Source organism: Pezoporus wallicus, unplaced genomic scaffold (genome assembly GCF_028554395.1).
Source record: "Pezoporus wallicus isolate ANWC-B61680 ecotype Strahan unplaced genomic scaffold, APGP_CSIRO_Pwel_v1 scaffold_2584, whole genome shotgun sequence".
NCBI lineage: Eukaryota > Metazoa > Chordata > Aves > Psittaciformes > Psittacidae > Pezoporus > Pezoporus wallicus.
The window spans coordinates 3,145,420-3,159,791 of record NW_026642851.1 but is presented as its reverse complement, the minus strand read 5'-3'; the positions used below and the strand labels follow the sequence as shown (position 1 = coordinate 3,159,791).

Genomic DNA, 14,372 nt, shown 5'->3' with positions numbered 1-14,372 from the left:
CCACAAAGAAATGGTGTTCTCTGCCTTCCTACTATTCGCTCTCCCTTAAGAAAAAGATTCTTTTAGTATACCTCAAAAGGCTAAAGCCAGTTTGGATTCACATGACTTTTATGATATGTCTCAGTTCTTCCATTTCAGAACTGGATGGTAACTTCTATAATTCTTTGTTGGCAAGAAGCAGCAGAGAGCTGTGTTGTCTCAGGAGCTGTCAGGAATCAGTGTTGTAATTCCAGGACTCAGTCTGTTGTTTTCCTTTCATTCCTAAACTGATCCTTCTTGCTGGCATAGTTTATTGTCAACTTTGAACTACCTTCTGAAGCATTCAAGAGAAGACATAAATTCTTGCTAGTCTCTGTCATCTGCATGTGTGAAGGTTTGCGTTACTTTGTATTTCTATATATTCTAGAGTGAGAAAGCAAAGGAAGTCTTTCCTTAATGCATGCACTGCTAGCAGGAAAAGTATTTCATACATTTTCTAGAAGTAATGAGTTCTGCATTGACATCTGACTGAAGATATGGGAAAGGAGAATGAATTTTTAAAAGTTGCTCTAGCATTATCTGTTTTCTGAACTACTGAATGCCCTGCTATTCGGGTCATAGAGTAGAAAAAAAAAAGAAAGTATCTGTTTCATCAGTCTTGTGGCTTAATAACATTTATTGCAGTACAACACAGAACTGTAGAATAAACTTTGTCAACATGCCGCCAACTGACTGTTATATATGGTCCTTAATGATATTTCAGTAATTCATCTAGATCTTCGCTCTTGACTCCTAAGAGAAATGGAGGAGAGCTGTCCAGTAGTAATTATCTATTAAGAATGTTTAGCACTAATGTCAAACTCTTGGCAAGAAGAAGAGATCTGTCATAGACCCTTCCCTCTTCAAGGAAATTAATGGAATTGTGTGCTAATTATTTTTCTTCTATTTTCCCACCACTTGCAGAACTTTCCTTTTTGTTAGAGATGGTAACCCAAATAAACGGAATGTGCACAACGAGACATCTATGCACTTACTGTGTATGGGACCTCAGATCATGATCTCAGAAGGAGCTCTTCATCCTCGCCTGACACGACCCTCAGAAGACGACTGCAGAAGAGCAGATTGTCTGCAAATGATCCTAAAGTGGAAGGGAGCAAAGCTGGATGAAGGACAATATGAACGAGCAGCCATTGATGCTGTTGATAACAAAAAAAATACACCTTTGCACTATGCTGCTGCCTCAGGGATGAAAACCTGTGTTGAGGTAAAAGTTCATACATAATCGCAAGTCTTTATACTGCTATTAGTAAATGACATGCAGAGTGTTCTACAAAGCTGTTTTGGGAAGAAAATCTGTTACGGTATATTGGATTAACTTTTTAATTCTATTTTTCATTAATTGGAAAAATTACAAAGATAAACAGCCCAAAACATGCACTGTCTGTAGAGAACAATGAAAAAAAATGGATTATATATGCATTAACTTCATGACAAATTCCTCAGCATGAAGACTCATGTAGGCCTATAAAAATGGAAATAATTACAGGACTGTAACACTGAAGAAAAAGCTTTAAAGGTAAGCATAGGCATATATATGTAAAGAGAAGTGAAATAACTGGCTGAGAGAACAGTAGAGCTCATTTTATTCCGCTCTGTAGCTGAGACTGGGGAATGCTGTCCATGCATCATGTACAGGTTTGATGTCTTTAACTTAATAGTTCTCAGCTTTCTTAGAAGATACCATGCATCTGTGCTAACATACTTACAATTACCTTTTTCACAAATTAAAAATGACTTTAATGTTTGTGAAAGGAGTAGCTAGTAATGAGTAATTGGGACTCATAATGACTTTGAAGGTCTCCCATCAAATTTATTTTTAAACTCTACCAAGTAATGAGGACTAGTATTGTGCCGGTAATTTAAAGAACACAAGAACAGACCTCTGACATTTTCAAAGACAGCTAACATTTTCATAAGTCTGGCTATTATAACATCAAGATTTGTATTTTGAGTGGTAACAATTCAAAGTTCAGCATTTATATATATAGTGAAGATACACTATGTGTATAACTTCATGTTTATTGAGACTACATTTCACTCATTAACAAATATCATCAACAAAGTTTATTCCCTCATCATTCACCTGCTTTTCTAGATAACTTCTGTGTATCTTAAACAGATCTCAGCACCTGTGGGACTTAAGTAGAGACCTCTCTCTGCAGTAAAAGCTGACATTCTCCCTGTACTTTCACAATGTTTTCTGGGGCTATTTTAATATTGATCTTACTTCTGCCACCTTCTAATCTTGACCATGGCAGATTTAAGCAATAAGTACTGTGTTCAGCTTTGGGGACCCCAACATAAGACGGACTTGGACCTGTTGGAACAAGTCTAGGCCACAGAGATGATCAGAGAGCAGAAGACCTCTCAATGAAGACAGGCTGAGAGAGTTGGGGTTGTTCAGCCTGGAGAAGAGGAGGCTCTGGGGAGACCTTAAAGCCTCCTTCCAGTACCTAAAGGGGGCATACCAGAAAGCTGGAGAGGGACTTTTTGTGAAAGAGTGTAGTAACAGAGACAAGGGGTTGTGGCTTTAGACTGAAAGGGGGGAGATTTAGATTAGATATGAGGAAGAAGTTCTTTACTGTGAGGATGGTGAGACACTGGCACAGGTTGTCCAAAGAAGCTGTGGCTGCCCCATCCCTGGCAGTGTTCAAGGCCAGGTTGGATGGAGCTTTAAGCAACCTGGTCTACTGGAAGGTGTCCCTGCCGATGGAAGGGCATTTTGGAATTGGATGATCTTTAAGGTCCCTTCCAACCCAAACCGTTCTATGATTCTTTATTATAATAAATAGTTCAGAATTTCCATAGATAAGTTCCATTAGAACTCATAAACAAGTACCGTGGTTCTGTGTATTTATATTAGTATTTGGTTTATTGGATTTTATGGAAACTCTTGTGCTGAAACTTCAGTTTGAAACAGGCTTGCTTTTGTGTCCTTCATAAAGCATGTATAATACATCTGGAAAGAATCTAGATTCCAACAATTCATTTTACTTTTCTGGCTTATGTTGAGATTGCTTTTGCACTTTCTCCAGCCACCGACTTTACAAACACATTGACAGATCTACTGTGTGATGATTTAAAATTATTTATTCTGAGTTGTTATGCACTTGGCACTCTGCTCAGAAAATATTCAGAGCCTTCTTTATTGTGGCTACTTTGAGAAAAACGGTCAAGTTATACCCATATACAAAGAATATTTAAAGGTGTCTCTAGCTCTGTCTTGCCAGGTGCTCAAGGACCTCAGGCCCCTCATTTTCTATGGAGCACTGACCGTATCAGTAGAGCAGAATTTTAGTCTTTAAAACTTAGCAGAGACAATTATACAGGGTTGCCTTGTAATGTATTTCTGAGATTTTGTGGTTCCATGGAATTGTTGTGGCTATAGGTATAATTATGTATGAAATCAAGTGGTAATTTATTTAGTAACAATAGAGGATCTTTGTTTCCCAAAAACCATTGCTATTGTATTTATCTCATCTTTTCGTTTTCCTTGCTCATATGCTTTTTTGTTCTCTTCTTGACTGACATGTCTTTTCTTCAGGGTATTACTAGAGTTAGTAATTAATAACTGTTTGCTTTGCTGTTTTACTTTTCAGCTTCTAGTAAAACATGGTGGAGATTTGTTTGCAGAAAATGAAAATAAAGATACCCCATGTGACTGTGCAGAGAAACAACACCACAAAGAGCTGGCTCTTAACCTGGAATCTCGAATGGTATTTTCACGTGATCCTGAAGCTGAAAGCATTGAAGCTGAATATGCTGCTTTAGACAAAAAAGAGGTCAGAGGATACTTCAAATTCAGGCTATTTTACCCTTTTTTTTTTTTTTTTTGTAGTAGTTACATTGGGACAAAATTCTGCAAAGTATTTCAGTAGGTACTGAAATGCATTGTACTGTGTATTTGTAAACCATTTGATTTTAACACAGCTCTTACAGCTTTCAAGTTAAGCTCAGAGAATAAACAAATACATTGACAAAACTAAAGACAAGCTTTATTCATACACTTACTTACATGGACTGTCTTGAAAGTGGTGCAGACTGTGAGGCTATAGAAAGTACAATGGGGGCAGTAAGCTGGGAAACAGTTTCTCTAAAATAAAGATCTTTTTACGTATTTCTTAAGATGCCTTTCTGGATAAAAATGAACACAGGAGAAAATCTGTTAGATAGAATAGGGGAAATGTTCTGGTGCATCTTCCCAGACTGAGACAGGGTTGGATGTCACCAAAAAACAGCTGAGTAGTGGAGGATTTCAAAACAGTGCATTTACTTTCTTGTTTTATAACATGATGCCTGAAGCTGCTGCATTCCAGATCTTGGAAAAAAAAACAGGTTACAAGTGGTGTTATTCTGATGCCAGTTTTTGAAAGAGAGAGACAATTCACTGACACAAACTTACTTGAATTCTGGTATGCCTTACAAAAGGCTGTGATTTGGTAAGGATAATTTGACTAAAATGATTCTGAGCAAAAGTTCCTTCCCCCATCCATTATCAGATTTTAATCAACTCACTTTCTAAACAAGAATATATACATATATCCTATGATTCAGTGAATACTACTAAATAATTCTGTGTAAATTAAAGGACAATGGATTTCTGTATGGTTACTCCTTTGAAAAGTAGCATGGCTTTGCCATTTACTAGCTAAGCCTTACGACCTAATGAGGCTTAAAAGAGAGTTAATTCATATTTAGATATGAGTAGGCATTTAGTGGTTCCCTGAAAAATGCCACACATGGTCGCCTTTATTTGGCAGTAAGAAAGTCTTTGTATTGTTCAATTAATTTTCTGACTAATTTTCTTGAATAAATTCAAATATAAACAAGCTTAATTAAATTGTTTATTCCTAGATGAGAGGTTTTGAGAAGAGTTTTAATATACTTGAATTGTACCTTGAAACAGCAAATGTAATTAACTCATTTTAGTTTCTCTGAATATTCCTATATTGAGACACCCAAATTGTTGCAAGAGTATAGTTTGTAATTATATTTTCTCTGCTGGCAAAACCACTTGTAAAGTCTGCTTCAGTTTCTTGCCACAGTTGGAGTTTACCACTCCTTTGTGGTTGTACGAGTAGAACTCTTTGAATGGTTATGTTGACTGGATCATAGCAATGATTTGGCTTAAAACAACAAAAAAAAAAAGTTTTCAAGATGGTGATATATAGTTATTTGATTTAACCTGAATAATTTTTATCATTATATTTATATCATGGCTTTGCTGGCATATACACCAGCACAGCTCAGAGAATGGTGAACTTGCAAATATGGGTGGGGCAAATCAAGAACCACTTGAAGAGGCTTTTCTGCAAGAGAAAATAATGCCCCATGGCTGTTTAAGGTAGATACTTAGAGCAATATCAGCTTAAAGACTTGATAATTACAAGGGAGTAAAAGGTGATTATGTTAGTTTGGGGTCACTTCACTGAGACTGTTCAAAGATACAGTTCTGTTCCTCATTTGACTTGTTTTTAGAAAAGTTGTTGAGCATGAGAACTGAAATACAGGCAGGCCTGCAGACCTAGATCCATCCGACATACCAGGGCAGCTTTCCCACATATTCTAAAGATTCACAAGCCAAAAAATGTCAGCCTGGAATTTGGTACACTGATCGGTGGTCTTGGGGCTTCACACAAAACAATCCTCTATTCGTGTGCTCACTTTTTTTTCTTCCCCTCTTTCTTTGTGACTTGTCAGTGGGATAAGTTCTCTAACTTCCCATGTAACTGTAACAGCCCAAGTGCTGGCACAAGAGATTCCAGGAACATGTAGCCAGGGGAAGTTAATTTTTCAATCTTAGATCAAAAACAGCTGAAAAAGAGCAGCCTTTTGAAAGACTAGCACTGAACTGCAATGCAGATGACTACATGTCCTTATCCTCCAGGTCTGTGGACAAATGTGTGGGATGGCAGTGAAAGCTGCGCTTAGCACTGGCAGTGGTGATAACCTCCAGCTGTTATCTTAGTGGGGCATGAGATGTGATCCAGAAGTCTTCCCCAGAACACATATTCTTCACCAAAATATGCCACTCAAAGATAGTTCTCTAGTTTTTTTTCTCAATTTCATTTTTGAAAAATACTTAACACTGAGGGAAGTGAGTGTGCAAAATGCTTGTTTAACATGGTATTTAGATTGTAATTGTTTGGTAATGCCCTTTAACGTCCATCCAAAACATTAAAAAAAAAAATAATTCATAAAGAATTAAAAAAAAATTTAGAACACCAAGAAATGCATTTTCAAAGTCATTTCATCTCTTGTATGAAAGTTAGAGGAAAAGATAAAAACGTTTGAAAACAATGAGTAGGATTATTTCCCAGGCAAAACAGCCAAACGGGCTTAACTCCAATGTTTATGATATACACAATAGTATCCGGAATGATCCAGTATCCAGTACCTCACCTTCCAGACCTCCCATGTTTACAGCAGAAAATAATCCTCCTTTTCATACAGAGCAAAAACATTTTTGGAGTTCTCTGTGCAATGTCATTGAATTGTGTGTACAGTAATAACAAAGAGTTGTTTCTGATGTTGAAAACCAATTCATTTTGTTCTTCACATTGAAATATTACCAGGGAATTACACCAGTGCTTATGTCTAGAATTGAAACACTTGTGAGTAGTGAAAAAAATAACTTGCACAAACCTTTCTTAGGTACCAGAGGCTCTCAAGCTGTCAAGAAATACAGGTTACTGAGTAGGCTCATATTTCAAGCTTCAGACCCCAACACCAAAGAGATTCCATCTTCCAGCACTTCAGTTTACTCCTTCCAGAGGGTTTCTGAATAAAATGTTTCCATTATAAAGTTACCCAGCCTTTTAAAATCTTATTTTACTGCAGTGCTTCCTGAAGCATATTTTTAAAGCAGCATTTCTGTTTTATTTTGGGTTTAGTTCACCTCAGACTTTTTTACTGGTCAAATTAGAGACTACAGTTAAATGGGTAACAAACAGGCCCTAATAATTTCAAAACACAAACAAGACTGTTGAGTGTGTTTCCAGAAAATGCAGTTTGAAAGGAAAGCGATGTACCAACATGCACATAATCTGTATTTCCCTGTATAAAATGGAAATACTAAGTAATTTAGGAATCGAGCTTAAAATGTAACTCTCTTAACACAAAGTTAGTTGTAGCAACAGAATCCATTTATGATACATTGGCAGTATTAGAGTACTAGAAAACAAGCCAGGAGAATATCTAGGATTACTTTTTTTGTCTTGATTCTCTTACTTTCTGGATGAAAAATCTCAAAAAAAAAAATTGTTATAGAAAATCTATGTTTATATTTATCCTTTTAATTTAACTGAAATTACACTAAATAATAAGACTATTTCTAAACTGCTTTTATAGGTTTTTGTTATTTTATTTGCACAGTCTTTTAATTTGCTGTTTATTCTACCATGGCAGCATATTTGTCTTGTTGATGTATCCCTGGAAGGTAACAGGCACCTTCACTTCAGACACATCATGCCATGTTTTAAACTTACTTAAGAAACACCTGGGATTGAGCAGTACTTCAATGCAGATCATCCAGGACAGATTTGACTCTCAGTCAGATTCAGTGAAATACACTGTGCAATAGCAAAGTATATGTCTTCCTTAATTTTACATATGTGCTACTGAATACTGTAGAAATACACTGCTAGTGAATGATTTATTGAATGTATAGTAGTTGGAACAGTTTTCTTCAGTTCCAGGATTGATATTATATAAATATACATATAATGTAAATATAAATACAAAGAGTTATCTAAAATGCTTAAAATGTACTTTGTCTCTTGTCCTGGGTTCAGCAGTAACAGTCTCTACAGGTAGAGAATGGTGTATTAAGTGAAAAGAGAGAAGGGGACTACAGGTAGTTAAGACATATGTACATGTAATGCAGACACTTATGCTTGAGTGAGTTAAATGGAGTATAGATAATTTTTTTAATGTAAGACTCCATTAACAATAGAACTCCACCCATAAAGGAGGATATTTACATGAAGTATATGTGACACCATTTAACTGTATAGTCATCACTGTAGCAAGAGTTACTTTGCTCTTGCCTATTTTAAGGGAACTTTACAAGTGAAGAAAATAATAATAGTTTGAAATGAATTGTTAATCGACTTACATATTAAAGTATTTTCATGAGAAAAATAGTTACATAATTTATAATATCTAAACATTACTGGTAAAAGCTTGAGAAGAAAATAGTTAAAATGAAGGGCTCTTGAGAATACCAAAGTGCTGAAATCTGTAGAGAAGCTCAGCAGTGCATTAAATTAGTAGCTCATATAGTATATTCCAAAATCATTATATAGTTAAATTATGCTAATATTGAACAATGCCTTTTTCAGAGGAAATATGAGTAAAGAGCTCCTCGTTAAATTAATATTAAAGGAGGTCTCTGAGCATCATAAGCTGTAATCAAAATCCTTTACAATGTATGGCAGTGCAGAGATGTTTGAGGCACTTAAACCTATGGTATTACGCAAATTATATACATCCTTATAACTAAAGACTGTGTCTTTGTAAGTCTGTACAGGACTTCTACACATTAACAACTTTAAGTGTTCTCATTGTATAAAGTCTTTATTCTGGATTTAAGTCTTAATCTTCAGATTAAGCTGCTGGATAGTGCCAGCTTAAAATTTCTTTTTTTCAGCTTCTTCTGTGGGCTTATATATCATTTTATGAAACAAATGTCTGAAGTTTCAAACACATTCTTGAGAAGTAGTTTCCTCATTACTTAAAAAGATAAAATTAGGATTCTTTAAAACCGCAGTATCCAGAAATCCCTGCTGGGTTTTGTGGAATGCTCCAGCTGAGATAATATAATAGTCTGCTGCTCACAGGAGATACTTGCCAGTGTTTGACCTAGAACCAGTCAGTTAAGTATAATTTTAAGCATATCTGCATTTCAGAATAAAATACTAGGGCCTAAAATACGCATATATGTTGCAGGTTTAACAGAAAAGACATTTATTTTTATGATATGTGTAGTCTTCCAAGAACTGAGTACTGTTGTGCTGACAAAGCTACTTGTTTTACAATTGCAATTCAAAATGCAGTTCAGATTCAGTCAAGACAATTTAGTCTTTGCTTCCACTTCTGCAGTATATTCGCACAATTATAGTCATGTAGGCACCCAGCTGTTTGTGTCCCTGTCTCTCTGACATGTTTTTATAAATGATCTCTTTTGTAAGAAATTAAGTAGGTCAGCCAAATTCCAGCATGCTGTGAATCAAGTGGCCCAGATTTATTTCAGTGCAAGCCATTAACGTTCAGATTGTCCTTTACTGAGTCATGCATGATCAGCAATGGGAGGACATACAGAAACTCCCTGAACTTGGACTATCAAGATGAAGGTCAGGGCACTCACAGTCCATTTCTCTTCTGCTTTTTTGTGCTTTCTCAAAAAGGACAAAGACCCAATGCACCAAAGCCATAGCACCATCACTCCTGCCAGTCACAAACTTTCTAATATAGAAAAGTTGCTGGATTTTCACTGACTACCTAATGGAAGAGGTCCTTGAGGGAGTTAATTAAATTTTTAGTTGCATTTAATAGAGTTTTTTATGATATCTACAATGTAGGAAGCATGTTAAGTTTTTAGAGTAGGTGTCTCAAAAATCCAAAATTGCATAGAAGCCCAGGGTATCTATCTCTTCTGCTTTCTGCTTGTTCTCCTCAAAGGGTTATGTGCACAGTGGCCTTTTACTTAGATTGTAAACTTCCAAAGACAGAACCAGTCTCTTGCTTCATGTCTATCTATGTACATATGCAGGCATATGTGTGCATATTACCTAGTACTGGAGAGTCCTGGACTATGTTCTACATTAAAGCAAAATACAGATGGTAAATAATAATGATGTGTGTTCTTACCTGTGGTTATCTATTGTCGCTGCTCCTCTGTGTAATTTCTTTTCCAAATTGGTGAACCCAGTTGGCATTTGGTGGCCAGGTTCCTGATTAGTCCTGAGCACATATCGGTTTTCTATCAAATGCTTCAAATCTTTTGTTAGTTATCCTTTAAATAAATAAAATCAGTGCACGTAAGAGTAATTTTTTCACATACCCTTTCTTTGTCCATTACAGATGGACAGTATATATCCTGCCACTTGTTTTTCTACCTTTTGGGCATTTTACTTGTGTAACACTTAACAAATATGTTACTTGCTTTCATGTTCTTTCTTTCTTAGTTTTACAAAGGAGTCTGCAAAATATGTGTATGCATTTCTGGTACCTTGGTTGGAGCCAATTCAGAATCCTAAAATTTCTGCCTTTTTGTCTTTCTAATTTGACCTTTTTCTAATGCCGTAATAAAGGGACGGAGCCCCAGACCAGGAAGGTAGCTGAATGATCTGTTCTGTATAGGGTTATTAGAGTTGGCTGTTGCTTCTCAAAAAGTTTTAACATCTTTGTGTATAGTGACTCCCCAGTATCTCCAAGATACTCAAAACCCACCTGGACACAGTCCTGGGCAACTGGCTTTAAAGGACCCTGCTTGAGCACAAGGTTGAACAAAATGACATCCACAGGTCCCTTCCAACCTTGACCATTTTCTGTTTCTGTGAACCTCTAACTGCATGTCTCACCTATCCTATTCATATCCTAGTCTCTGCTTCTGTGAGGGTGGATATTGCCTCAAAAGGCCCCTACCTGATTCTCTTCACAAAAGCATCCCTTCTTACTATCTAATGTCTCAATGTATCCTCCTCCAGATCAATTCAAAGTTACTGGGTCTCAATTAATACATAAATTTAGAGTCAGATAATCTATATGCAGCGTATGTTAACCTGTCCTTTTGCTCTCTCCCGAAATCCTTAGTTAAAATCTAGTCATGTGTTTTCATACCAATTCTGTCAAAATTCAGCTGGATTCTTTGAAAATCTAGCACTTTTTGAGAGAGAGAATGAGAATCAACGTTAGGGTAGTTTATCATTTGAACGTGGCCTCCAGCTATAATGAAGAACTCCAAAGATATACTGTCTTTTAGATTTTGCATATGCAAAGATCATACTATAAATACTGCAAAATGGCTGTGTTTCAGTATAGCTTTGCATGCTCATTGGTCTGCATAATGAATAAATTTTGTCAGATATTACCTCACAGCTGGGATGATGGTCAGTAACAGTGCTTTGAATGTTTTCATTTTAATATGGCATTAGAGACTTAACTGGAAAATACTGCTAGACATAAATTGTCTTTCTTCTTCTTCTCAAAGCCATATGAGGGACTAAGACTTCAGGACCTGCGAAGGCTTAAGGATATGCTGATCGTGGAATCTGCTGACATGCTCCAAGCCCCGCTCTTTACTGCAGAAGCTTTACTTCGGGCACATGGTAATCCAAAATCTTAAAAGCTAAAGAAAATGTTTTCTGCAAAATTGAAATTGCAGTTGTATGTGTACTTTTTATTTTCAAGTAAGCAACAAGTAATGATTGATCAAATACCAGGAAGCAGCTCACACAGTACTTCAGGAAGAAGTACAGCTGCAGTCTGTCAAAAAAAATATAAAGGCAGACAGGAGAGCTGATAGGAAAGTGATTCAAACTAGGAGTTATAATAGAAGGCATTTTAACTTTAGCAGTGTGGAGAAACAGAACTTTCCTATTTCACACCGTACTTCAGAAAGAAGTGTAGCTGCAGTATGTCAGAAAGCACTAAGGCAGACAGGGAAGCTCATAAGAAAGTGATTCAAACTAGGAATTATAATGGAAGGCATTTTAACTTAAGCAGTGTGGAGAAACAATTTTCATATTTTGGAGAGAGACAGAAGTAGATCTTCTATGGTTTTATATGTCAAAGAAAGTCAAATTCATTGTACCTGGTTTTGTAAGACAATTGGTTTTCTGCCTCTATATATTTGTGTATAAAACTGGATCAATTTTATTTATTTATTTATTTGTTGCGATGAAAGCAGTCTGACCATTGTAATAAATGGTTGGAAATTGTCTTGGGGTTTAAAGTATACAAGTGTATGTACTTTGAAGGATTTTTGTAGTTACTCTTTTTAACACAGGGTATACTTTTACATGTGTTTGTCTGTTAGTAGTTTAATTTCACTGAAATCAGTCTGTGCTCTTGTCATGTAATTTAAACTGGGGTTGTCAGAATGGGGATATACTGAACTCAGTGTGTTCACGCCAGACAAAAGTATCTCTGAAACCCAGCGGAAGCTTTTCAGGTTTTGATTCAATGATTCAAAACTTACGCTTACTAAAGCATCTACATTGTTACTTTATGCCAAAGGAGCTACTCAGGCAGCTAATGGTTTGCATGCCCATCACTGTATTGCTGGGTTAAGCTTTCATACACTATTATTTTTGTGCTCTCCTTGTTAAAATAAAAGGGAGAGGGAAAAGTGAAGTAGGAAAACATTATTTTATACCCACAACATTTGGCAGACTTTCACAACGATGTATGGTACCTGAAACTTACCTCTTTTTACATTACTTTTAATAGTTGGTATTTGTGTTTCTTCTAACATTGAATTAAGTCAATGTGAACTTGTGCCACTCTGATGATATTTAAGGCAGTCTTTGCATATATGTTTTTTAACACTGATTATTTGTTTATTTTTTATAATGTATTTATAATGTGTGCAATATTTGAATGCTATTTTTGATTCTCCAAATACTCTCATTAAGGCTAAATATTACTAAGCATTTGACTAAGTGGGTAGGCAGATTGTGTAACCTGTGCAGATACTTTGAAGAGGAAAATGACAGCAGTGCTGTTCAAACTCACAGCAGAGTCTGTGGTTAAGTCCAAAAGCAGCAAGGTTTATGGAAACTGTGGAGAAATGTCTGCCAGCATCCAGCAAGCAGGGACTGAAAGTTGAGAAGAAACCAGTCTGTGTTGGAAAGGTCATTATACTGGTGTTGCCCTAGTGATGTAGCAGTAACTTAATGCAATTGGCCAGTATGGAGAAAAAAGCACAGAGAATTTGCAAGTCATGAGAATGTCAACTATTTTGCCTGTATCTGTAGTCATACACTGGAAATTATTTAAAGAGAATTTATTTTATTTGAAATTAATACATAGAATTGGTTCAGTCTAGTAAAGGGAATAATTGAGCTATTTACAAAGGCTTAGGCAGTTGGGAAACATCAAATGCCAAATTGTAATGGTTTTGCATTAAATCTTGAAATTCATGAATGTGAAATCTTATCTTAATACTTAATGTACAAAAAAACATGTTTTAAATTCTTGGAAAGATCAGTCTTCTTTACTACTTTTAATAGTTAACAGACATGTAATATTTAATCCAACAACCTTTACTTTCTTTCATAGTACAACTATAACAATTTACTGATACAAGCTGTAAGAGTTGAGTTTTCCTCTTTTTTTGTTTTTTTAAGTAGGAGACAGAAGAATGCAGAGTTAGAGCCAAGGTTAACGTTGTTATGGCAGTCAAATGCTAATAAAAATTATAACTTTTGAAGTATAAATATGTTCAGGATCTGCATCTTTAAACAAATAAAATTAAACCACGATATGTTTTAGCTTAAGTAAGCACCTGATCACTAAATCATCTTCAGGTTAAAGGCATTTTTTCGTATTTGGAGGGAGCAGATTTTAGTGTGATAGCAACCATTATGTGGCAGAGGCAGTATATTTATGAAGTTCAGTGATTAGAATGTTTGTTTGTTTTTTTTTTTCCCCAGCATTAGTACAGCACTGAAATACAGTATATCTTTTTTTACACAATCTAAAATTCAACAAAAGTAAGACAGATCATTTGGTTAATAACATTGAGTTTCCCATGGAAGTACCTAACATAAAAAACCCCAATAGAAAAAATTGGCAAATTTCTCTTTTCTTCTGAAATTCTAGTTCGCCTGAATTCTAGTTCACCAGGTCTTAGATTCACATGCATGTAGGTATTTGATAGATTTACATTTAAATGAAAACTTTTATGTATTTTTAATAGAAAAAAATCACTATTCTTAAGATAGCTTTAGTATTACTAGTAAGAATCAGAAACAGAAAACATTTCAAACAATAATTAAGAAAAAATTTATTTTATTCTAAGATCTGCGTAATAAAATTTGTTTCAGGAGTTCTTTTTTGTATGTAAGTAGGCAATGTTAATTATGACTAAAAGAATCATTCACTAACAGTAACAGAGTTAAAATGGAGTAAGACAGTAAGAATATATGAAATACTGGGTGGAGGGTTCCCCCCAAAAAATATATCACTTGTGCTATAAAGTAACTCATTAGGTCGCAAATCTTTTTGTAATCCAATTGTATCTTGGTCTTCTTCCTTTGTTTATAACACTTCACTTCATCTTCTTAACGAAACGCAAGTGAATCCGTATTGAACAATTACTTTTTTCA

At 35.5% G+C, this 14,372-nt stretch overlaps 1 protein-coding gene across 5 annotated transcripts in view; it reads left to right on the top strand.

Annotated features, from left to right (window-relative positions):
* Window positions 1–14,372, top strand: part of ANKIB1 (ankyrin repeat and IBR domain containing 1) — a 96,248-nt gene that overhangs the window by 54,096 nt on the left and 27,780 nt on the right. For all 5 annotated transcript variants that reach the window (XM_057432886.1, XM_057432887.1, XM_057432883.1 and 2 more), the window contains 3 exons: window positions 943–1,243; window positions 3,639–3,821; window positions 11,252–11,369. In XM_057432886.1, the coding sequence (XP_057288869.1) occupies window positions 943–1,243; window positions 3,639–3,821; window positions 11,252–11,369 (602 nt within the window). The remainder of the gene's footprint in view (window positions 1–942; window positions 1,244–3,638; window positions 3,822–11,251; window positions 11,370–14,372) is intronic.